Consider the following 26,059-nt stretch of genomic DNA (forward strand, 5'->3'; position numbering starts at 1 on the left):
GAGGGAGTAACTAATTACGGAAGAAATGAGCTAACATTTATCTCTGCTCCCACCCTCCCTTTCCCCACTGCTGCCCCCTCCCCCCGCAATCTAGCTTCTTCCCACTCCCTGGTCACTACCAACTCTCTAAGCTTATTTCCTAGGGTGGGAGACTGGAAGAGGCCTAGTAACCCCCAGCCCTAGACATAAGATCTAACTGCTATTCTTAGCTATTCTGGGAGAGGGGCTGAGAACTCAGGGCCCTGTGGCAGGGGACAGTAGGTGCTTTTGTGCAAGACCCTGTGGGTATGGCCTGTGACGGTATGTGTGGCTATGATATCTGGTGTGGGGGTCTGCTCTGGGGTGTGTGACAGTGCTGTGGGGCTGCGAGGCTCTACATTATCTCCATCTTGTGGCAAAAGGTCTTGATGTGACTGCTGCAGATCACTGTGTGATGGGATATGAGCGTGAATGAATCATGCCCTCAACCCTCAGCTCCAGGCCAGGACAGAAAAGAACTAAGCGGCTGCAGGAGGTGATGGTTAATGCAGGCCTGGGATATGGCCCTGAGAGCCCAGAGCCCAAATTCCCGCTGGGCAGCCCCATTCACTCTCCTGCCCCAGAAGCAAGAGGGGCAGGGTAACCCTACCCAGGGGCTCAGCTGGCCTGGCCTTGGCCTCTGGCCAGATGCCCACTCTGGGGCCCAAGGAACCTCCTGGGGGCCTGGGGTGCCCCCTGTGGGCAGGAGTCCTGGGGTCTGGCTGGCCTGCCGCAGGGTTTAATAATAGTAACAGTGAGTGTAAGCGTTTCCATCCTTCCTGCCTTTGGGCAGAAGAAGAAAGGAAAGAGGAGGGAGAGGAGGGAGTGGAGGGAGCCGGCTGAAGGGAGGCTTTGAGGCCTCAGAACTCACATCAAACGGCAGGATCTGGGCCTAATTGTCTGACCCCTGCCCCTGCCTTCAATCAGCTCTGCGGCTCCCCGCCCGCCCCTTGCCTAACTAGCAGCCATGTTCTCCTCATTAGGACAAGCTCCCCTTGCACACGTGTCCCCGGACATGTCCCCAGCACTCCCAGCTCCCAGCCCTGCCTGGTGGGAGGGTACAGCAGGGACCCAGTTTTGGAGGGGCCTCTGGGACAGCTATACCCTCAGCCACCACAGCAGGCTGGCTTGGGCAACCCCAGCCCCTCTCCTTGAGATACACGGGCCTGGAGGCCGTATGCTGGGACACACTCCTGGGCTGGCTCAGCTGCTGGGTACATTCTGTCCTCTGTGTGTCCTTCTTGCTACAGCCCAACTGTCTCAGACACACAGCTTCTGAAAGCAGGGCCTGTTTGATTCCAGTCCCCTTTGGCCTGGTTCAGCCTGGCTTGGGCTGGTTTAGCCTAGTAGGAGGTCTGAGTCAGGGTCTGTGTTCACAGGCTAGTAGCTGAATGAACTTCTCTGCCTACGGTACAAGGATGGCTCTTTTAAATGGATCCAGGCGTGGTGACATGTTGCATGTCTACAGCTGGTGGAATGGCAGGAAAGCAGTACTCATGGTGGTGAAGAACTCCAACCCTAGACTAGGAGAGATCTGTGTTCAAATTCCTGCTCTCTCACTTCCTTGCTGAGCAGCTCTCAGTCATGACAACCTTCTGGAGCCTCAGTTTCCTCATATCCAGTAGAGATGACAGCCCTTATCACGGGGTTTGAGAATTCAGTGACAGAACAGATATAAAGCCCTCTGTACTAATACCTGGCACTCAGCAAACATAGAATGACACTGGTGTGATTCAGACCAGGCCAAATTCCCCTCTCTGCAGGCCACAGGCCCCACTTTGCCCAGTGGGGCCTATGCCTGGTCAGTAGTGTCCAGGATGGGAGAAACTAAGAGGAAGGGTCCAGAACCCTGCAGAAGGAGAGGGGCAGCCCCAGGGGGCACAGCTAATGCTGAGGACAGAGCACCTATGCTGGAGCCAAAGCATAGGGAGGGATGTCCCACAGTAGTTGCAGGTGGAGGGGCAGGGCCAAGCTTAAGGAATGTCAGCTGGCATGAGGTCAGATGGGGTGGGCCAGCAGGGCTGGTCCATGAGGTGTGGACTGCTCCATGAGTACTGTGAGCCTGAAAGGAGGGGCTGCTGTGAATGCCACTGGAGTGAAGGCTGGCTGTGCTGCTCTAGGGACTGATTCTCAGGGTACCAGGGACTGGGGGAGGGGCTGGCCTGGCCTGGGCCCTGACATTGTCTCTCACCTTAAACCAGTGTTAATGACTTGCAAATATTGATGAAAACACAAACTACAGAGATTGTGTTTTTCGGGGAGTGAAGGTGGGGAGAGGGGATAAGGAGGAAAATAAACTGAAATGAAGTCCAGTTATCTCCCATCTGTGGCTGCTCCTAATCCCCCAGCCCAAAGGAATCCAATGCAGTCCCTTATCTGCCCTGTCAATCACTCAATCACCGCCCAGTGCTTGGTGGGCACTGCACTCCCTCACACACACTCAAACACATGCTCACACATGCACACACACGCACACACTCCAGTGACTCTTGCTCTAACACTCCCGCCCACCCCCAGCCCATTACTCCTCTGAGTAGGAGCAGCCAGCACGCGGGTCCTGCCAGATGGATGCAATTTGCATAATATCAGCAGCGGAGGCTGCAAGATCACCAGGGGTCAGGGCGCTGACATCCCCACACAGTCTATCTGCAAGTGCTAATTTGGCTGGCATTGATCTGTCTTTCTGATTTCTTTGTCATTTAAGTCTGCGATGGTTTGACAGGAGATACAGAGAGAGACAAGCGGAGATGAGGCCAGGGCCTGGGGCTAGGAAGGTGGGGAAACAAAGATTGTACTTCCTGAAGAATCAAACACACAGAACACATACATACATACATACATACATACATACAGGAGAACCTTCCTCCATCCATCTGTCCATCAACTCACCCATCCATCTAGTCATTCTTCCATCTATGGTTGCTACTGAAGAGTAGTCTGGTGTCTGTTAAGAACCAATTCCTCAGATGTCTCTGGGGCTCCAAGGGGGTCAGCTCAGGGAGGAAGGAGCCAGCACCCTCTCCCAAGGCACTATCCAGGCAGGCCAGTGCAGACCCTGTCAATGACGGGGGAGTTAACCCTTCTCATGACCATCCACCTCCCTGGCTTCTCACATTCTTAGGTCCACACCAGAAAGAACTGGATGGGAGGGGGCAGTAGTGTTGGGGAAGCAACACTCCACTGTGCTCTGCCCCTCCCCATAAGGCAGCTGGGCTGACTCCTCCCCTCCCAGCCCTGAAGGTGGCCAAAGCTAGGGGAAGCAGGCAAGGTACCTCTCTGGGACAAATGGGGAGAAGGACATCAAGGTCTGTAGAGGTCTCACATCGACGCATCACCACTCAGATCATCTGAAGCCCAGAAGACTCCACGAATCTCGCTGATTCTGAGGCTCTCTAGCTGAGCCAGAAAGTCCCACATCCTATCAGATCTAAATGCTACCTCCTGAACCCTCAGCCAAGGTCCTCACATTCTTCCTTGCCTTGGGTGGGGGGTCCCCCACAGGAATGGGGACACTGCCAGGCTAGATGTCATGGAGAAAGGGGATGGGAGGAGAAGACTGCAGCTCTGGGAAGCAAGAACCCTTTGCAGAGAGGTGGACATGGTCATTCTGTCAAGGGATGCAGAGGGGCTTGAGGCTTCCCAGAGGTGCAAGGCCCCCTCCCCCAGGCCACAGTGGCTCTATCTTGGTACCACCCCCTTTCCTTGCCTATGGCAGCAGGAATAGGGTGATCAGAAGGAACTCCCTGCTGGGCAAGAGGGGGGCTGGCGTTTGGTGTGTGCTAATCCCGGGCCCGAGGTCTTCAGAGGGACCCGGGAAACTTCAAGGAGGCAAGGCAAAGCTGTACTGCAGACGAGCTCATTAGCCAGCACCCCCCCACCCCCCCAACGAGGAGGAGGGCGGGCAGCCCAGTGAGCGTGGCGGCAGAGGCGGCAGAGAAAAGGCTGTCACTGTCCTTTCTTCCTTTTGGTACAAGCGTCTCCCTGAGCCGACGATTCTCCCGCAGTGACACCTCTCACGGGCACTAATGAGATCCATGTCACAGAGCTAATGCGTTCTGACTGGACTCTTGATAGACACCCCACTCCTTCAGGGGAGACCACAGGCCAGCCCACTGCCCCCCTGGGGGCCAGGCCCCCACCCTGCCACCTTCCAGCCCAGCTCTCTTGCCAAACAGTTCTGGGTAGCAAGCTCTTGAGAGTCCACTTGGTTTTTGGCCATGCCACCTGTACCACAAGCCTCACTGGGATCCTTCTCCATCCCAGAGCAGAGGGGCCAAGCTCCTAGGCAGGACCACCCAGCCAGGCATCAGGGAAGGTTCCAGTTACTCTCCTAGCCAGCTGAAACCAGCAGTAGTCTGTGGGGCCTCCAAGTTACAACAGCAGGTGAGATTTTACTGACATTTCCTGTGCAGATTTCCAAAAAAGAAGGGAAGGAGGCCCAGGCCCTGCCCTTAGAGAACCCAAGTACGTAGGGCCAGATCATTACCTCTGACAAATTATAATAGGGCCCAAGTGTGTGTTTTGAACACTCATACTGGGAGGGCCAGGCAAGATTCCCAGAGGAGGTGGCCCCTGGAAGATTAGCAGAATTTTCCTGGGCCATGAGGTAGAGAGAGAACTGAAATCACAAAGAACCGTCAGGGCCAGAAGGAGGTCAGATGCCAACAGTTGCAGGTCCCTGGCTCAGGGTGACTGTAGCAGCAGAGAGGGAGTGGTGATACTGCCTTTGCTTTCTTCCTCAGCTGCTGCTACTAAAGCTCTGCTCAGGCCTGCATGTTTCACTTGACACTGAGGGAAATGAGGGAAGCGAGCTTGTTTTCTTCCACATCGTCTCCATTGGTAGCGCATAGCCCAATACCAAAAGGGTGCTTCATAGTTCCGCAGTGATAACACAGGCTCTGCACTCAGATGGGCTTGGGTTTGAATCCTGGCTCCTCAATCAACTGGCTGTGTGACCTTAGGCAGTTCACTTCACTGAGCCTCAGTTTCTTCATCTATAAAATGGGAATGATGATGCCTGCCTTCATAAGACTGTTGTGAAAACTGAATTAGTTAATAGAAAGTGTTTCCAACTAATGTGAGTGCTTACTGCCCCTTTGCTGAAATGAATGAAGGACCACTCATCAGTCCCCTGTGGAGGCTGCCCTCCCTCAGAGCCTGTGGTCCAAACCAAGGATGCTGACAGAGACCATCGGCAGCCCTGGAGTCGGCAGTTCTAGATGCATGCAGGCCCTACTCACCACAATCTGCTCTGGCACCAGGCTGTTCACCAGGCTCCCAAGGCAAAATCTGCTACCGCAGAAGGAAGTGCCCTCCCCTGACTATGATGTCACGCTGACAAGCCTCCAGCAGCCTTTCTGCCCAGTGCTGCACCACCTCTGGACCCTCCTTGGCCATCCCTAAACCCAACTTCACCTTCAGTCCCCAGGGCCAAGCCCACAACTCCACTTGTGAGCTCTGTGGGGGCAGAGCACTGTGTCTGCCATTGTTACCAATACATTTCTAGCACCTACCATGGTTCCTGATGTATGGTAGGTCCAAGATAGTGTGTACGGAATGAAAGAAAGTTTTACCTGGTGTCCTACCTCTATTTCCAGGGCCGATGCACTCTTGCTTACCTTGCTGCCCCTCCCCTTCAGCCTCCCTATCTGCAGTCTCTCCTCACTAGTCCTTCCCCTACAAACTATGAGCATCCTCTGACTGAAGCCAACACTGACCATGTAACTCCCCTGGCCAAAACACTCCTACAGCATGCACAACCATCCTATAGCCCTCTCCCCTATGGCCTGAGCCCCTTCCCCACACCCATCACCCCAAGCCTGCCTCTGTGCTCTCTCAGCACCTTCACACCACCCATGCCACACTCCTGTGGCACTGCAGGAGGACTGAGCAGACCCTGGACATGGCTCAGCTGTGGGATCCACAGCACCCTTGCCTGGCAGCCACCCAATGCTGCCTCACCGCCCACCAGCCAATACACATACCACTCCCCATTCCAAGCTGGCAGCTCCTCACACAGTTAATTAGCACCATGTCACTAAGGACCAGCCTGAGTGGCCAGTGACAGGAGCTGACCTCTGACCCCCAGGGCTGGGAAGCAGTCCACATCAAACTCTTACAGCGCGACCCTTTTAGCACGCACAGTAACTCGGGGCATCGCCAGCTGAAGCTCATTAAAGCTGTCTCTTTGGTGCGAGGGCCATTAACCTCACTGCTCAAAACCCACGCCTCCCCTTCCCCGCCTCTCCCAGCCCAATTAATGCCCTATATCCTCCCTCCCTTCCAAGCACCCTCACCCACACCTCAGAGCCAGCCTGGAGGTGGCAGGGCAGCCCTCTTCATTCAAAGACTACAAAGACCAAGTGTCAAGAAGCCCAGTATCCTAGGGAGCCCCTGGTGCTGGCAACAGAGGAGGGAGCCCCTTTAGCCCCACAGTGTGCCCAGCACTGCATGAACACTTTCCCAGGGGACTCACTGAGCCTTCCCAACAACCCAGAGAGGCAGGTGGCACTGTCCTTCATCTACGGTCACAGGGTTCTGGGTGGAAGAACCAGAACGACTTCTGGCTCCAAAGCCCTTACCTCCATTGTCACTCAGAGCCTTGGGCTGCCCCATGGGGCCCACCCAGATAAAGAAACCACCTTCTCTGAAAAAGCAGAGGATACCTCAGAGGTCCTAACCTAGGGTCAACAGGTGAACAGACAACAGGGGCATTGCTGAGTCTCAAGAAGCACAGAGCGGGAACAAGGAACCCCTTCTTCTCAAACACACACCCTGGGACAGATGATAGAAGGGGCACCCAGATAAAGTGTATGTGGGGTGCATTAACCCTGGCTGTCCCTAGCCCCCAGCCAGTTCTTCCTTCCGTGGACCAATGCAAGTCTTCTCACTGGTCCTCTTTGGTTCCTCCCTTTCCCATCACTCTTTCATTGATTCATTTACTCACCTACTCATTCATTCAACCACCCACAAGCATTTATTGAGCACCTACTAAGAACTAGTTTTGTGCAACACAAACTGCCTCATTGATTCTGAACCAGAGCTTTGATCACATCATTCTCTCACTCACAAACTTCCTATGTCTCCTCAAAACTGCAGGAAAAGTCCATACCCTTTAACCAGGCATTCAAGGCCCTGCTTATGTCTCTGATAATTTTCTAGCTGTTTCCTAACCCAAATTTGCCACTTCAGTCATGGGAAGCTTCTTGTAGGTGTCTGAACTTGTCCTCAGCACACTGGGTTTCTCATGCCCACAGGCCTTTCTACTGAGTCCTCCTATCTAAAATACCCTCCCCCCATTTTTCTGACTACCAAACTCCTATTCATCCTTCAAAGATTCCAATTCAAGTGTCCTCTTCTATAGGAAACTTCCTGCTGACCTCCCAGGCATATTACCCTGCTGGGTTTGGCATCTTCTCTAGATTGTTTGGAAAATATCTATGAGAGGGAACATCAGTTATGGTGGAGTAACCCCAGTTCCCCAGGCCTGTTGGTCACTTCCTCTTAGCCTGGACCCTGGGAAACCCTTGAGATGTCCCAACAAGAACATGGGGGCATCCCTCCTGGGGTGAGATGCCCCCAATATCACTACCTCTTAGTGAGAGGTAACTGAAGAAGTAGAAGCTACTTGGCAACTAAGGAGAGGGAAAACCACCTTTGGGGCAACCCATGTATTTTCTATCACGGCCCTTAGTACCCTGGGTGGCAAGCACCTACTTCAGGCAAGTCCCTGTCTCTTCCCAGGATGTGAGCTCACTGAGAACAGAAACTTGTACTCAGTGTGCCCAGCATCCACAAGGCACCAGTGAATGTCTGGAATGGATAAATGGTCTACTTTGAAGGAGGTGACTGGGTCCTTCGGACCTGGTATTCTCTCTCCAGTTCCCCCAACAATGATGCGACCCCAAAGGCTCACAGGTTGTGGTAATGTCAGAGCACTGCCCAGAGACTCTCTGGCTCTTCCCCACTTGGAATAAGGCCTATGCCTGGTCAGGTGCCCCACCTGAGAGCATGTGCATGCACACATGTGCATATGCAAACAAAATAAGATACACAGAACTGAACAGACACACTTGACAGATACACACAGAGACTGGTAGCTGCTTCCACACAGACTCATGCCCTCAGAAAAATACAGATATACTGTTAACACGCCCCCCAACAGACATGTATAATCATGGACACATTATACTCTCAGTCTGACACAGAGACATACAGCTAAAGGTGTCACACATATGCAGACACACAGATACAGACAGATATGTATTCATACTGATAGATCAGAAACTAAAAGAGCCTCCAACTGCCTGGAATCGTAGCCACTCCAGTTCCCTTCCAAACAAGAATCCCCCTGAGGGTATGCCCCCATTTGGTACCCCAAGTGGCCCGCCTCAACCCAGGCACCGCTCAATGGAGGCTGCTGCTCCTGCGGGGGAGTCAATACCCTGTGGACGGAGTCATCGGTCAGAAGGACCCCGACTAATTAAAAGCTGGTGAGGTTTAAATAATTCATCTCCTTAACTCCCATTGATCGTCCAGTTTAGTGGCCACAGACTTGAAACAATATTAAACAGCCTCCTCCAGCTCCACGGGGGGTGGGTAAGCTGACATGTCCCCACCCGCTGAGGACATTGCCCACTAGAGATGCAGCCAGTGAGGGGGGACCTTGGCCTGAGTCCAAGGCCACCTGTGACTCACCAAAAGCCCGGACCCAGCCTCCTCCAAAATACCACTTTGAGTGGTGCCTTCCAGTGGTCCCATTCAGTAATTTTCTCATTCCACCCGCCTTCCGCCATTCCCCCAGCTATGTAGAGAGCCCTGTTGGGGCACTGAATGAGCCATGGAAACTCTCTGTGTGCCTGGGGACTGGGGCATGCGGGCAAGGGACGATGGATGGAGCTGCCAGGGGAATATGCGAAGGGACTGACCAATGCCGCTGTGGGGCCGGCCTATGTGTTGCAGGCTGAGGCCCTTGTTCATGTCTAGAAGTCCATTCTTGGGCCAGCAGCCCATGGCGAAGCTGTAAGCCTGGAAGACAGGAGGCAAGTGGTTAACGGAGGCCCTGACCCTCTGAACCAACCCCACTCACAAGGTCTTCCCCCCGACCCCCCAAATCTTTCCAACAAGGAATCCCTCTCACAATGCCATCTCGTGAGAATCCCTTCTCCACCCAGGTCCTCCCGCAACCCAGCAGAAAGTCCCTTCCTTCTCCAGAGTGCGCTTTCTCCTGGGCTTCTCCCCATCTGAGTCCCTGGCCCTCACCGGGTGCCCCTCACCAGAACTCCTCTCTAAGGAGTTCCCATTCACTAGGCTCCTCCTTCTCAGGAGCCCTCCTCTCACAAGGGCACACCTGTACCATGCACACCTCCTTAGGATCTCCCCTTTCCAGATCCCCCAGCACTTTGCTGGGCCCCCTCCTCACAGTACTACTGTTCACAAAGACTGGCCTCAGGCAGGACCTTGGAAACCAGCACATCCAAACTGCACTCCACAGACAGAAATGTTGAAGTGAGAGCTGGCTAGCAAGGTGCCATGGTCAAGGTGCTTTTGCCCACAAGCAGGCCAGACTATGGAAGGCTCTGGGAGTTTTGTGGGGGCTCAACTGAGGAGAGGAGCAAGGTCACTTGGTCAATTCAAGCAGCTGGGAGGGGAGTACATGGGGCGTGTGTGTGTGTGTGTGTGTGTGTGTGTGTGTGTGTGTGTGTGTGTGTGAGTGTGAGTGTGTATGTGTGTGTGTGTGGTGGGGGGAGCAGATGCTCTGCTGAAGGTCAAGTGCTCACTTATGCATATTCAAAGCGGCCACCTATCGATCTGTACTTAATTGTTTTCCTGGGGTTGGGGAAGGAAGTGCTGGGGGCATCGATCTGCTCAGGCCCCAGCACTCCACTGCCTCCCCCTCCGTCCCCTTCCCTCACCACCTGGCTGCCAGCAACCTCCACCTGGGGGGGCGGCACATGGCAGGGCAGGGGCAGCGCCTTCCCTTACAGTCCCTTTTAGCCATGACTGACCTGACACCACAGATGAGGAAACTGAGGCCCAGAAAGAAGAGACTTAACATAGGTTAGATCACTATGAAGTAGCCGAATAGGATTTAATTCCTGCTCAGCCTGTTAACCAAATCCTGGGCTTCTCCTGGTGGGCCTGGTAGCTAGTCAGGCTTTCAAACATTACCCACACCTCACTTTAGAAGTCCGCAAACACCAGGCCGCCCTTCTAGCAGTGGCAGGACAGCATACAGGGCGGTGGTCAGAATAAAGCTTGGGTGAGTTTCCAGAAGTTGGATGGGGGTCCAGTGACGGAACCAAAGTGACTGCCAGCTGTGAGCAGATGAGCACTGCAGTGGTCCAGCCCTTTGCTAGTCCCAGGAGGTCTCCATCCCACTAACACACAGGGGAGAGCACCCAGCACAGGGTCAGAAACACAAAATGGGAGGCTGCACACAGTGCCTGTGCCAGGGCCCAGGGCCCAGATTCTGTGTCCACCCTTCCTTTCCAGCTGCAGGAACCAACACTCCAGCCCCATGGGTACTAGGAGGCTAGGAGAGAGTGTACTTAAACCTTAGCACCCTCTAAAGCCATTCTCCTTGACCACAGAGGTACCAGCCACAGCCCAACTTCCCAGCCAGCCTTCCCCCACCCTTTCCCAGGCCACAGCTGAACCCACAAATCAGGGGCTGAGTGTGAGGCTCAAGGACAGGGAAGAAGATGCTGGCCCAGAGCCAGGGCAGAGCTGGGGTGGAGGCAGTGAGGGAAGCAGCCAGTGGGCGGTGCACAGTCAGAGAAGCCACTGAGCCTGGTCAGGGCTGAGGCTGGAGCGCAGTGGGCCAGAGAGCAGTGGCGGCCGCTTTTCAAGTACTTTAAAATCACTTACAAAGGCCGGATTAAACGATCAGAAATTCCATTTAATAGGACAAATAAAGAAATAACAATCTACTCTATCAGCCTGGAGAAGGCGAGCTGGATGGGTTTTTTTTCCCCCTCTAAAAAGGAAAACGGGAAGGAAGGGGGAAAAAAGAAGGATAATGTGTGTTTACTCAAGCAAAGAAAAAAATATTTAAGTGATGTCGGGGAGAAGATTGCAGTAACTAGTGAAGAATAACATCGTCTACTTTGCTGTCAAATCACACCCGAATTTCAGTAATAGATTCTCGGCTGACACTCAATTCAATTCGAAGGTGATCCTGCTTTATCCCAGCCCATCAAATATTAAACACTTGCATTAGCAGGTGCTGCCGCTTCCCGGCTTAAAGCGACGGGCGGGCGGCAGGGCTGCTGGGGCCCCTCCGCTCTGCTTATGGCTTGGGGACAGGGCAGCTCAACGTTATCTGCACGTCATCCTGAGTCTTATCGCAGTTAAGTGGGAAGACCACTTCAGATAACATTAGATGCTTGCCCCGCCGCGTCACCGTGATTAGATTATTATTGTAATTATGACTCCCCAAGATCTTCCACAGACTGGGATGTGTGGAAGGGGGACGGAGAACAGCAGAGCCCAGGAGGGCCAGGCTGGACCAGGGAAAGCTGGGCCCCTGGCAGGAAAGCAGAGGTGCCAGGCAAGGCGGCAACCCGGTCCCGCCTGACGGATGCCTTTCAGGAAGGGCAGTCTGGCTTGTCAGAGCGAGGGCGAGATGAATTGGCGTCTCCACTGTGGCCACGGGTGTCATGCCGCACAGTTTCATATTCCTAGATAAGGCGTGATAACCAATTGCTGCTGTGACATGGCCTCATCCAGCACTTCCTCAGGGGGGCATGGGGCGGGGGAGGGGGCGGCGCATGCACATGGGTCTGCCAAGCTCCTAATAAGAGGGATTTAATTTTTACAAATGCTGCTTCCAGCGGGGCCTTCACATACCAGCCAAAGTCCAAAAACGATATTAAAAACGGTTAATTAAAACTGCTCTCCCTCAGCCTGGGCTCTCCCGCTGTTGGCCCTGCTGAGAACCCTGGCACGTCTTCCCCAGGTACTGACACGTGCACCTGCAGAGCCTAACCTTCTGATGTGACCGCCAGCCTCATGGGGCCGCCCTAGGCATAATACCAGGGCCCAGCACCTCATGCTCCCCTCAGCTCCTGCCATCTTGGGTACTGCTCAGGCACAGCCAACAGATGCAGATAGCTGCCCACAAAACATCGGTGGTCCCACAGCAACCTGTGCTCCTGCCAACATATGGTCTGGATCCTCACACCTGCTGCTCCTCTGCACCTAGACTCATCGGTGCCCACCACTCACTTTTAAAGCCCACGCCTCTCCCCACCAGATATGCAGGCCACGGGGTGGCCCAAGCGCATATATGCTGGCACGCCACACATGCATCGGACTTGCCCTCGGGTGACTCTGCCACCCTTCCATGACTTGCTCCCTCCATTCGCCCTCCTTAAGAGATTGTATCTGTCTACAAATCTCAGCAGAGACCTTTCTGGGAGTCCTGATCAGGGTGAGGTGTCATGGGCTATGTGTCAGAGATTCCGGCTGAGGAGCCAAGGCCAGCCAAGGCTGGCCCCACCAGAGCAGGAGGATCAGCAAGACTGAGCCCTGTGGATTGCCCACAGGGGACAATGAAGACAAGCACACCCCGGTGAGATTGGAGGAGGCTAGGAAAGCTTCCTGGAGGGAGTGGTGCTGGCAGGCTGGGAGGGTTTGACAGGTGGCAGGGGACTATAACATTCCAGACAGAAGGCACAGCAAGGACAAAGGAAAATGGCATGAGCAAGCACAATAAAGGCTTGGGTGTGGCTGGGACAGCCAAGTTAGAGAGGGGAGCGACATCTTAAGGCACTGCCTCTCAACTCTGTGTACCTGGCAGCAACATGGCATCAAGGGGCCTTGTGTCCATCCCTTTACTCCTGCCTGCTCCCTCTCACTGCTCCCTTCCCTCTCCTGCCAGCTTGGGGGAGTGGGGGTATGGGGCCCAGAAGCTTTCTGACCTTCATCAGTGTGGGGCAGGAATCTGATTTAAGAGCTCTCTCCAAGAACTTGTGCCCAAGCCTGTTTCCCAAAGCTGCTTCCAAATCCTCTGGGTGCCACTTCTTTGGCTGCAACTCTCTCAGCCATCAGGGTCCACCTGCCCAGCTATGCACAGTCAGCACCTAGCCCCTGGGGTTCCCAGCCAGAGGGTGGGGCAGGTAGAAGGATGACTGAGGAGCTCCTGAGTCCTGTCCAGGCCAGGTACTGATACGAGCCACAGGGACAGGTGGAACTGGCTGGGGTGAAAGATGCTAGGCCTACCAAGTCAACCCACCCCAGCCCTGTGCCAGGCAGGCACGCACGCTTCCCTTCCCCTGGGCTGCTGCAATTTCCATGCGCAGGGAAGCAGGTGCTGAGCTGTTCCCGGCTGGCTCTCCTCTCTCGTGGCTCTGCCCGCCTTGGCTGCTGCCCCATTAGCTTAGTGGCCAGCCATCTGCGACGGGCCTGCCGCATAGCCCTGCTGTAGGCGCGGCGGGTGGCCCCCTGTGTAACAGGGAGCTTTGCCATTAGCGCCTTTAATATTCTGACACCTCAGCACAGCCTGCTATTACATGCAAACGCTGATCGCCCTGTGAAATTACATTGCTAGGCCCGCGCGAAATGGAATCGTGTATAATCAGCCTCCTCCATGCACTGTCAGTCCCATCACAAACACGGCGCCCGGCGGCTTACGGGGGCTTAGCAGCTGCGACAAGTGTATTGGGTTTAATAGATGAAGTAGCCCTCATCGGCTGCAGCATCAGCTCCTTCAAAGAGGAAAGAAGAGGCCTAAGCAGCTGCTATGGTGTCTCTGCCCACCCATATACTACCTACCAGGACCCTGAGAGCAGGGTGGACACACAGTGGGAAGGGCTGTGGTTGGGCTAAAGGGCTAGAACCCAGTTCAGGCTGCAGACAGAATAGGCTGCTCTGCAACTTCCAGAAAACCCAGAGTTTCGAAGCCTGTGCTAGCACATTCAGCCTATCCAGCCCACCTAGAGGTGAGGAGGAGCAGGCTTTTAACCATACCTCTGGATGACTTGTCACCCTGCAGGCGATTGCTCAAGACTAGGAACCAAATCAAACCAACTGCCATTCCCCTAACCCCCAAGAGAGATGAAGCTGTGATGGTGATACTCCAGAGGATAGGGGAGAGAAAGTCTGGCAGACACAAATACTACCTAACTTTCTATCCTGACCAACATTTCCACAGCTGGCGAGCCAAATACCTAAGGCCACAGGTAAACAGTAGGGTGGAGTACACCACATATACTTATGGCACACCCAGCAGCCCATGCCTCATAGAAAGGCTCAGTTCTGCCAGCTATTAGCACTATAACTTTGGATGAATTATTAAACCTCTCTGAGTCTGTTTCTTGTACTGCAAAATGAGATGACAGTACTTTCCTCCAATTATATCTGAGATCACCCAGGACTACTCACTCCCACTGCTACCTCCAGATATTTTTGGTGCCATTGCTCAAAATGCACCTTGCCTTTGAGAATACAGTTCCCTCTCCCTTTCCCAGGGAACCCTTTTCCACGTTCAGCCTAACACCAGTTGTGGCAGAGTGTATTTTCCTGTGATGGGCTGCAACACTATCTACCATATCTCACACGCTCTTCTTTCACTGTGACTTTGACATACCTACCATCAAGACTAAGTCTATGTCACCATCCCTGCCCTTCAAGACTACTGCAAAAATGCTTAGGCAGCTTCCACCTCAATCACTGGAAAGTTTCCCTGCAGTCTCGGGCTGCTGTGTTAAGTAATGAGACTGCCCCAAGGTAGCCATGCTGTGAGGAAGCCCAAACTAACCCATGCAGAGAGAACAGAGACAGAGGCCATGAGACTCAGTGAAGAAAGAGAGAGGTCCAGCCAGCCACCAACTGCTCTGACCACATTGTGCCAGCCCCAGCCACTGCCTGACTATATAACCACACAAGAGATCCTGAGCCAGAACCACATTACCTATCCCCTCCTGAATTCTTCAGTCACAGAAGCCATGAGGGATAATACAGTATTTGTTGTTATTTTAAGTCACTAAGTGTCAGGGTGATCAGTTATGCAGCAACACTAACCGGCAAGCCAATACCTACTCAATCCTGGATATACTCTGCAGATGTCTTCAAATTCTTTCCTGCTGCTTCTAGACTATTCTTCCTCTCCCTCTGGGACTTCATTCCAAATCATCATCACTCTGGGTAACTTCAGTATCTACAGAATAACCCAGCCATGGACCTTGCCTCTCAATTTCTTGACTCCCTGTGCTCTAATGACCTTCTCCTCTACCTATTTCAGTCATCTTTCCCCACAGCCACCCCCTGAGCCTTGTTATCACCCAGAACTGCCCTCCCTCTGAAACCTCACAAGGACAGATTCCACTCTGGCCCCAGCCTCCTATCCTTCTAGCTTTTGTATGCTTTCTCCTTCTGTTCTTGCTTCCTCCCAGGCCCCGCCTGCCCCTAGTCTGTCTATCCCCTTTTCGGGCTTCAGTACTTTTCTACTAAGCCTGAACCCTTGAATCTGTAACTTCAACCACCCATCCCCCAATTTTCAATGCCCTGCCCACTTGTCCTAGAGCATGCACACTGTTTCTGGAAAACCCCAACCATGACTCCATTTCTCCACACTTGCTCCTGAGCTCAGCAATGCCAGAAAAAGTCATTCTTATATACAGAAAGTGGTTACTACAGATCCAAGACCATAACCTTAGCAACCCTCAATGGTACTCACCAACCCTACTCCCTTCCTGCTTTCACAAAGATAATAAAGCCACTAGGCAGAGCTCTTTCTGCATTCCCCTTATCTACAAATGCATCTGCATCCTTCCCCACCTGTTCCTTTACCTCCCCTGTTCTAACAGGGGAGACACTAGGCTTCTTGTCTGAGGCCAACCTTGTACTTGTGCTTTACATGCCATCCTTTTCCCACCTCCTCAGGCCCTTGCTCCATCTAGTATCTTTTGTCTTTCTAAATCCTTAACCTCCTCTTCTCTGCTGGCTTCTTCATTAACATTAAAGCATATACTTAGATCTCTATCACTTTCACATAACTTCTCTGTGTCTTGGTTTCCTCTTTGTAAAATAGGGGTTATAACAGTTCCTACCCCATACAGTTGATGTGAGGATTAAATGAGTTACTGTCTGTAAAGTGCTTAAAACACTGCCTGGCTCTTTGAAAGCTATGTTAAGTTTTAGATTACTTTTAAAGTTCTGTATGCATTCCACATCCTATCCAGTTACTGCTGTTCTGTTAATGATTAACTTCTCAAGACTGCCACCACTCCCTCCCTCACTCCTTCACTCCCTGCAGTCAGGTCACAGCTGCCGCCATGCTGCCCCACATCTGTGGACAGTTGCAGATTCTTACCTGCCTTCACCATTTTGCAGCCTGCTCCATCTCTGAAACCCTTCTCCCTTCTTGACACTTTACTCAGTTTTCCTAGCTCTCTGCCATTTTCCTCACAGTCTCCTGTATAGTCTCCTCTGCATTGGGTCATTGTATCTGTGTACTCACCCACTCTGCACTCTCTTCCTATTTTTTTCTACATGCTACCACTCTTCTTGGGTGATTTCCTCAAGTCCATTGTCTTCAACCTTTCTAATTTCCAAATCTGTATTTCTTACCCCTACTTGTGTGTCAAACATATATACTCTATTGCCTACCTCGAATCTCCCCCTGGATTTCACACAGACGCTTGATTCTCAATATGTTTAAAGCTCATTTCAACATCTCCTCTTCAAACTGCTTCTTCTCCTGGGCTCCCAAATTCCAGTGAAAGCTATTACCATCTACCTGGTCTACCAGGCCAGAAATGTGGGAATCAATCTTGATTCCTTCCTCTTCCTTACTACCCACCAAGTCCTGGATTGCTGTTTCATGCCTTCAAGCCTTTGATGAAGCAGTTCCTTCAGCCTGCCTAGAACACCCTCTGCCTTCTCCCACATTTTGTCCTAATTTGAACACACACTCCTCTTTCAACATTCAATTCAAAAAGTGCCTTCCTTTATAGTCTTTCCTGGCTCATCCCTCCTTTAAATCCCCCATACTGTTAATGGCACCTGTAACATAGATTTTGTCTTCCATTATGCTGAGAGATTCTTGAGGGGGGTGGGGGGTTGTATTTGCTGTCTCTGAGTGGTCTCCACTGAGAAAAGGGGAAGCGAGAGAAAAAGGGGAGAGGAAGAAAAGACATCTCTTCGGGTATAAGTCTACCACGCATGGAGGCCTGGTTTCCGGAGCTGCTACTCCTGCCAATCCTACCCAGTCTCCTTCAGGAACCACAGCTGTTCCTGCCCAGCAGAACATCAACGGCCTGCCCCATAGCCATTCTTGGAACTAGGGGCTCAGTTGCCTGTTTTAAGGAAGAGGGAACTGTTGCTGTCTCCTCCTTTTCTGAACTCTCAGCCTACGGATATCCCCCAGCCCATTCCTCGGGCCCAGCAGAGGCTTGACCAGCACAGCTGAAGCAGTAAAGGGGTGGTCACTTGCATCGGGTGACACAAGCCCATCCTCCCTAACCCCAGATGGCAGTTCTGTTGTGTGTACAGTGTTCTCTGGCTACCAACATACTTCAGGGGCCCCAGAGCTGCTGCTGCCTCTCTTCATCAACAGAACTTGAGTGGGATAATTATCGTCTCTGTGTACTTAACCTTACCGCTCACTGCCTCCAACATGATGGCTGCCTCTAGTGTGCTGGGCCACCACTACAGCAAAGGCAGGGGCTATGCCACAGGTCCAGGTCCCACAGCATTTGGCACTGGGGGTCCCAGGAGTGGAAGACAGCTACCAGCTCAGTTTGATCCCAAGTATTAGGGTCCCGAGTATTTTCAGGTGGAGTTACCTCCTTCTTGCTCCCAGATTTCTTGACTTCACTGCTGAGTCAGAGGGGCCTTGGGGACAGTGAAGTTTCTGGGTTGAGAATAAGATAAGTAGCTCCTGAGCCATGCTGCCTCAGTCCCTGCAGAAGAGGGTCACCTGTCTGGGGCTCCACATGCACTGTCACAGAGTCTAAGGCAGCAGGTCAGTCTGAGCCAGCTGCCCAGGGTGAGAGCTACATTGTGAGTTTTCTTTGTTTTCATTACAATTTCCTCTACTACCGCTTCTTTTTAGCCGGCCCTTACCTCCCCGGGGTGCTGGGGATTGAATGAAACACCACCCCCGGCTCCAATAAGTGTATTTCAATTACATCTGTCACTGCATAACAATATAATGATATATCATGTGATATTAAATCCATGGTAATCATATCAGGGATTTTTTTTAATCGTGCACTAATCACATTATTACATCTCTATAATTAACAACAGGAGGTATGGAAATTCAGTTAAGGCAGTTGGCTCGATGTACTCCCCCCAACCCACCCCCATCCTAGCTCCCCCAGATCAGGACCCGATTAGGAAACAGGGACTGCAGGGCACTTGCCAGCTGGGCCAAAGCCCCACTCCCAGTGCCTCAGTCATGGGCAGAGCTTTCCACATCCAGGGCTGGCAGGGACAGTCCAGGGTTCTTGTCCATCTTGTGGCTCCCTCAGGAAAGAAGCCTGGGGCAGAAGCCAAACAGAGAGGCCCAACTACAGGGCTTAGCTGGGGCCTTCCAGACCTCCCACCACTGCTGCACCAAATCATCTCCATGGGGAGGGATGTCACCTTTTCTTTCAGCAAGGCCCTCGAAGGCGCTTGTAAGGCACAGGGGTGAGTTTCTCCCTCATGTCCTCCTGCGCCAGAATTCCCTCTGCTCCTGCTACATACATACTCCCTTCCTCTAACACAGCCCTCTGGCGGCTCCTAACAGCACCAGGCCCAGCAGCTGTGATGTCTCTGCCTCTTGGTCCTATCATCCCTGGTGACAGCTGACCAAACCCAACTCCCTGGGGCCATTCCTCCTCAATCCTCTCTCAGAAGTTGGCCCTTCACATCATGTAACAGGTGAGTTCTGATAACCACTGGGATGTTCCTCCATTTCCCCCAAACAGTCTAAGTTCTATGTTCTCCCACCCAGGTCTAGATGGAGAGAGGAGGGGCTAGGGACTGCAGCTTGAACTATGTCAAATGACCCTGTCTCTCCCACCCCCCTTCCTGCTACTGAGCTGTTAGGGCTAATCCCCTCAGGGGTGTCAGAACCAGTCTGCAAAGCAGAATTCTGTGTTTCAAGTCCAAAGCTTTGAACCTGGCATGTAACTAGTCCTCAGTAAGGGGCAGGCATTTTGCTAAGTTTGACTCTCAGAAGTTGGACAGGCCTGAAGATAAAAGAGAAAAATCATGTCCTTTTTCCTAATAAAAAGGAGACACTAATAGCAGTCAGCACTTAGGTAAAGCACTTTAAGTTTCTAAAGTGCTTTCCAAATTAAAACATAATCCTTTATTGAGCATGTGGCACTACTGCCACCACCACCCACCCAGCCACCCCTCACATACAAAGGTATATGCATGCTTGCACACAGCATACACGCCTTCACTTTCTTTCCCCCTGGGAAAAAGGAGAAGGGTGTTCAAAACATTCATCCCAGATCCCCCTCCCTCTTCATTCGATTGTTCATGTAACACCCATTTATTGAGGAACTACCATGTGCCAAGCCCTGTGCTGGGTGCTGGAGATACACAGATCAAGCACACCAAGCTACTGCCCTCAAGGAGCTCCCAGGTGAGAAGGAGAGATACGTAAACATACTTGCAAAACGACACTGAAGGAAATCAGCAAGAAGGACCCACATGGCCTTCAGTGGGCCATACATAGGTGGGGCACCTGGGGAAGGTAGACATGTAGGCTAGGAATCTTAAGAAGCAGATGAGTGCTACAAGAAACTAAGAATAGATAAGATCACCTAGGAAGAAAGTAAAAACCTTTAGAATCAGATGAAGCCCTTCTCTTCTCTGATGTTTGGAGGGAAAAAAAGGATGAGAAGGTTGAAATTCCAGCCTCCAGAGCTAAGGCCCAAAGAACCTTCTCTTTGGGGTGCACCCAACATCCTGGCTCCTGTACCTTCCTTTGTCAAATCAGTCTTCACTCTACTGTAATATGATGGAAGAGTACAGGCTTTGGAATCACACTGACTCGTTCACAACATTTACTGAGAGCCTATTACATGCCAGGCTATATGCATATATATAGCAACAGAGCACAATACTGTCCTCAGAGAGCTTCCATGGCTTTCTCCAAGAGACTTAAGCTCAAAGAAGGAACTGTAATAAAGGTTCCAACAAGACACATAAGCTTTTATAATAGGACAGAAAAGGGGAGTTTGACTTAGGTGGGGAATACTTCCCTGAGGACAGGTAAGTAGAAGCTGGCTGACTGGCTGGCTGACTGGCTGACTGGAGGTGGGGTGGGGGAAGGGCAGAGGTGGGGTGACTGGGGGCATGCTAAGGCCTGGAAGGAATCAAATCAAGGCCAGAGTCCCTGAGCACAGAAAATCAAGCACGAAATGTGGCTGGTGAGGAAGGCAGGAGATGCAGTCCATGCAGGACCTCAAAGGACACGGTAAGGGATTTGTACTGTTTCCTAAGGCCATTCAGGGGCCCTCCACTATCATGCTATGTGATCTTGGGGTGCTCTACCCATATGATAAGGTAGTTCCAGCCAGGCACAGTGGCTCATGCCTGTAATCCCAGCACTGTGGGAGGCTGAATGGGGAGGATTAATTGAGCCCAGGAGTTCAAGACGAGCCTAGGCAACGTAGCAAAAATCCTATCTCCACAAAACACACACACACACACACACACACACAAATTAGCCAGGTATGGTGGCGTGCATGTGCACCTGTGATCCTCGTTACTAGGGAGGCTAAGGTGAGTGAGAGAATCCCTTAAGCCCAGGGGGTTGAGGCTGCAGTGAGTTGTGTTTGTGCCACTGTACTCCAGCCTGAGTGACAGAGCAAAACCCTCTAAATAAATAAATAAATAAATAAATAAATAAATAGTAGTTCCTTTGCACATCTACCCCTCCTTATTCCTAAGGGCAGCAAGGCCTGGGAAAAACTAATAGGGAACCAAGATAACAGATCCTTCTAGATTTTCCATCTAGAAGGAGAGGAAGAAACAACACAAGCATTCATTCACTGAATATTCACACATTCACTGAAGGCCTGCCAGAACCCAGCAACTCAAAGAGAATCACATGTAGACCCTGCCCTCACAGAACTCATAGTCCTTTGACGGGAAACAGACACAGAAACCAGTAACTCCCTCTAACTGTGATACAGCGAGTGGAGAGAGCCACAGTAGGGATTGAGAGGAGGAAAGTTCTCAGGCCCAGTGGCCTCTGGAGCCCGGAATGGTGGGTGTTGCTTCTGATCCTGCCCCACTGCACAGGCAGCAATCGGTTGGCTGTGACAGCATGACCCACACAGACTGCGGATTGAGCAGGGGCAGGAGTGTGAGGAGGACCCTAAGCCAAGGCTCCTGCGAAGGGGCTGGAGACCAAGCAGCGGTGAACCTAAGCCTGGATCTTCTGGTTACAAAAATGAAGGTTGAAAGGATGTGATCAGAGCCACAGAGGAAAGGAGACAGGCCCACTGTATAGTCTCTGGATGGCTAGAAGGGGGTACCTTTAGAACTAACAACAGGGCTTGGATAAAAAATAATTTCAGAAATGGAAACTCTAGCCCCTGGGTTTCAGCTTCTTCATTGAAAAATGAGGGACTTCACTACTGGATTTCTTAGGTCTCTTCTTGATCTGAAATTCATCAGATCTGAGGTACTTCATTCAACTCCGCCGCCTCCACCCCAAGAGTCGGGCTTATTTCTGTCCCATATGTTTGCTTATACTGTATTTCCCCACCTGGAACACTCAACTTCCTTTCTCCAAATCCTGTCTGCTAGGACACTACCTTCAGGAAGCCCTTCATGATTTCTCTTTCCCACTCCTCCATGCCCCACCCTGACCTCCACACCCAGTTCTCCCAACAGCACTTTGCTTAATCAGATATTACATAGGTCCGGTACTCTTACCTCATTGGTCTAGGGATTTTTTTTTTTTTTTTTTTAATCACTCCCTGACCCCTGACATCCATTTCTTACAGGTCCTAGAAGCAGGGAGGTGCTGTTCCAGCCTGAAGTCTAGGTCCCCATTCCCTCTGCCCACAGTCCTTTGAGAACTCGACAGGCCTCAACTTGAAAAGGGTGCTAAAAGCAATGATGTCTCCAAGTGCGATGGGAGATATTTGTGTCTGCTTTACCCTTGGCTTTTTGCTCCGGTTCAGGTAGGAGCGGGGTGGGCCGGCTGGCAGATCTGAGAGCGCGGCACGCCCCAGCGGGCAGGGCGCACAGCGCGGAGGAAGGCGCGAGTCAGTCTGGAGTGCTCCCCATTTATCAAGCTCACGCAGGCCGCCAGCCGAGCGAGTCTTTCTATCATTACACCTCTCAAAATCCGATTCATACCACTAATCCTGCCTTCATTCTCCCAGATTAATAACATCTCTTTCAACCTTCACAGTGTGATAAATAGACAAAGAGAGAACAAAAGGAGAGACAGAAGAGAGAGAAAGAGCTGGAGCAAGTCCCCATAATAGAGAGAGCCGAGAAAGAGGAGAGGGAAAAAAGGAGAGCGAACGAGAGCAGGCAGCGGCCAGAGACTGCAGCTACCTTAGAGAGCCGCTCTGAGGAGAGCTGGCGGCTGCGCCCCGCTATGCGCTCCGCTCCGTCCCCAAAGAGAAAGAAAGGCTCGTTAACAGCTCCTTCCTGCCTGCACTTTTGTTCAAATTCTTTTCTTCCCTTCCAATCCGGCTTTAGGTCAAATTCCAGTGAAAATGAGTCTCCTGGCTTTCCCATCTACTCCCAGCTTCCCAAACAGGCCCAGGAACCCACCTGGCCCTTGGCAGCAGGGCTGGGTCTGGGTACAAGACAGGGCTGGGAACGGGTGTGGCAAAAGCATGCCTAAAGCTTCCCCAGAGCTGTTCCCCTAACCTGAAACCTCACCCTTTCCCTGCTCTTTCAGCAGAACAGGAAGGGAACAGAGTAGATGGAGGATCTGTTGGGGTCGTTCCCAAAGGCTCCGTCCTCACATCTTTCCAACCTGAGGCTCCAGACGGTAAAATCCAAGGCCCTCCACCCTCGGCAGCCCAGTCAGATGGTGAAAGTAGGTGCCCCTCAGGCTCCCTAAAGCAGAAGGTGATCCATGTCTCCATATTATGATGGAGAAGTGCGACAAGGACAATAAACCCCACTGGGCCCAGCCCCACCCTAACCAACTGATCTCTGACACTTGTCCTCCCTGCCCCACAACTAGCCTATACTTGTCCCCACAGCACACTCCCATCCTCCACAGAGGCCCAGTTCAAGGCCCCCTTCTGGATGCCCATCTGAGCTCTCCCAAGAGAATTCAGTTACTCCCTCTCTGGAAATCCAGCAGTTCCATTAACCTTCCCTCTCCGGCTCTGCAACACCATTTATATTACCCTGTAGAGACGGTGTGCTTCTCTCACTCCCCTGGGAGTCTGTCTTCTGAGTTCTCTATCTCCAAGTCCAAGCTGCCCATGGCACAGCACTTCCATCTGGGCACCCACACCTTCACAATCCAGCAGAGTGGGGGAGGCGGGGCTACACCAGGCTCCCAAGACTACCCTATCCCTTAGCACATTTGTGACGGGTGCGGGGTCAGTGGAAGTGGCACAGGCAGAGGGAAGGTCTGCCCTGCCCAATCCAGCTTAGTGGGAGGAGCCTTCTAGGAGTGTCAAGGCTTCTCTGAGGACAATGCCTTGTGATGTACAGGAAAGACTTAAGCGGACCCTCAGCAGAAAGCTGGTGGCCTGGTGGTCTATTTAGAGCAGGTCCCATCTAGGGAACATCTTACAGACACTCTTCAGATTCTTTCCTCCCAAAAGCTTCCCCACTTCCCTCCCTCTATCCCCTGCCCCAAAACTCAGCCTTTTTCTGGGCCAGAATGGCTGCTATCTACTCCAACTGCTCACTCCCAGGAACCCCATCACTTCCAGCCACAGCTCTCAAGTTTGCCCAGTCGCAATTCCACTTGGGGAAATAACTTGAAAGCAGAAAAAAAGAGGCTTCACAGGGCCAAGTAAAAGAGCAAACCACAAGGGGAAAGAGATGTTGAAATGGGCAGTCCTTGGGATCCCTTTCATAAAAAAATCCAGAAGTTCCATTAACCTTCCCTCAGCTCCTACATCAGAAAGATTCTCACACTTTTTTCTATCCCACTAGGCCTCCAGGATCAGACACTTGCAATAGGGAGGGTGAAAATGACAGTAACTGATGTTCATCCACGGGCCCAAGCGACCCAAGGAGGTGGGGGGGCTGAAAAGGAAAAGCAAGACGGAGAGAGACTGTACAGCCTCAGTGAAGGGGAACTGTCCTCCCTACAGTAAGCCCAGCCTGCTGGTGCCCTGGCTTTCAGGGCAGGCTGGGTCCAACTGGCCACACCAGGCCCATACTGTCTCTTGGCCCAAGGTCACAGTAGGGTTCCAGAAACATGGAATGGAGCCCCAGTCCTTCTTCCACTAAGCCTGTGTTGTTGGCAGATCAGATAGCCTCAGCCGGAGTCAACTTTGTAGTACCTTAGATACACACAGGCAGCAGGCCCAGACACCCTCAGCTTTGTTCTAAACAGGTTCCACACTCTCTAAGCAGCCAGGTGGCTTCCTGGACAACTTCCCCAGGGGCTCAGAAAGATGCTCTGGTCCTTGTAGCCCCACTCCTGAAAGGAGTATAGGCTTGGGCTCTGAGAAGAGAAGTCATGGTGTCCTCTCTATTCTCTGCTGCTATTGCCAGTCCTGACCCAACACACACTCTTGCCCCTCGCCTGGCCTTGCTTCCTCCAACTCTTCTAGCCCTCTCTGAGCCCTTCCTCCCAAGATAAACCACCACCCGGGCATCCAAGGCTGACGAATAAATCTCATCTCCTCAGGAGAGGGACAACCCTAGACCCCAGTAGGGGACAGGTCTGGGGATCAGGTAGGAGGAAGTCAGTCAGATACCAAAAGTCAGCAGATCAAGAAGCCAGATCCAAGTGATGCTTTTCCCTCGCTCCCTGAATATTCAGTTCTAGAGCTCACTCCCTCCTCCAGGCAGCCAGTAGCACAGAGCAGGAAAGGAGAAGTTGGGTCCTAATGTGTAAAAAGCTCCGGCAAAGCAAAATCATTTACTCTTTGGTGTGACTGCTCAGCAGAGCTAATAAATCTTGCATGAGCAGGGCCAATTCTAATTTCCTAATATGAAAAGGCATTTGGATTGAGAGAGAGGGGGAGATAAAAGTGATTGAATCTCCAATAGTCCAGGTTACTGACAAGAAACATCCTGCTCAGCCCTGAGAGAAGGATGGCAGCACCCGCCCGCCTGCACACACCCATCCGTTCTGCCCCCCTCTTGGCGCGATACATCTCAGTCTCTTCTATTGACAGGACGTGGCTTTAAACACAGTTACACAAGTTATCATTTCTGCCTTCTGATCAATCTGAATTTTCAGGACAATTACCCTCTTAATCAATGATTGCTATCAGCAGCCCTGCGCCTGGACGGATTTCTCAGCAAGGTAATCATGCCGCCAGGCTGGACGGCGCGTGCATAGGCAATGAAGCTCCGGGTGGGGTCTCCTCCCTCCTTCCTGAGCCCCCATATCCCAGCGCTGCTGCCAGCATCGAGGACAAGGACGGCAAAGTGTGAAGGCCACTTCAAGGAGTGGTGGGAGTACAAGGAAGGGGGGGCAGCCACCCAGTCAGCCCTCCAAACCATCTGATTACAGAACAAACCTATTAAAAGCCTAGATTTACTGCCCACCACACTGATGCATCTCCACATGCCCTCCTGCCATCATTCCTTCCTCCTAATTAGCCTAATAAAGCCCAATTCTAATTATGGGCTCAAACTATTAGGGTGAGTAAGTACAAAGAAAAGAGAACTATTGGTTTTACTAATCTCTCAGAAGCTATTGGTTCTAGAAATTCCTTTTCTTCCATGGACCTGGTTCATATGGGCTACTGACTGGAATGGCAGGGGCAGCCTCTTCTCCTCAGATGCCAGGTATCCAGAGCTATCATAAAGCCGGCCTGGCTTTGAGCCAGGAGGCCACCCAGCCCAACACTCCCTCCCGCAAGCATCCTCCCACAGATCCAGCCCTCCATGCATAAAACAATTCAGAGGCCCC

General features: G+C 52.1%; 1 protein-coding gene across 7 annotated transcripts in view; it reads right to left on the bottom strand.

Moving 5' to 3' along the window:
• Nucleotides 1-26,059, bottom strand: part of ERI3 (ERI1 exoribonuclease family member 3) — a 134,377-nt gene that overhangs the window by 17,910 nt on the left and 90,408 nt on the right. For 6 of the 7 annotated variants that reach the window (XM_050800161.1, XM_050800158.1, XM_050800163.1 and 3 more), the window contains one exon: nt 8,946-9,045. The exons of the other annotated variant lie outside the window; for it this stretch is intronic. In XM_050800161.1, the coding sequence (XP_050656118.1) occupies nt 8,946-9,045 (100 nt within the window). The remainder of the gene's footprint in view (nt 1-8,945; nt 9,046-26,059) is intronic. 7 annotated transcript variants of the gene reach the window in all.

The sequence above is a fragment of the Macaca thibetana genome, chromosome 1 (genome assembly GCF_024542745.1).
Source record: "Macaca thibetana thibetana isolate TM-01 chromosome 1, ASM2454274v1, whole genome shotgun sequence".
Taxonomy (NCBI): Eukaryota; Metazoa; Chordata; class Mammalia; order Primates; family Cercopithecidae; genus Macaca; species Macaca thibetana.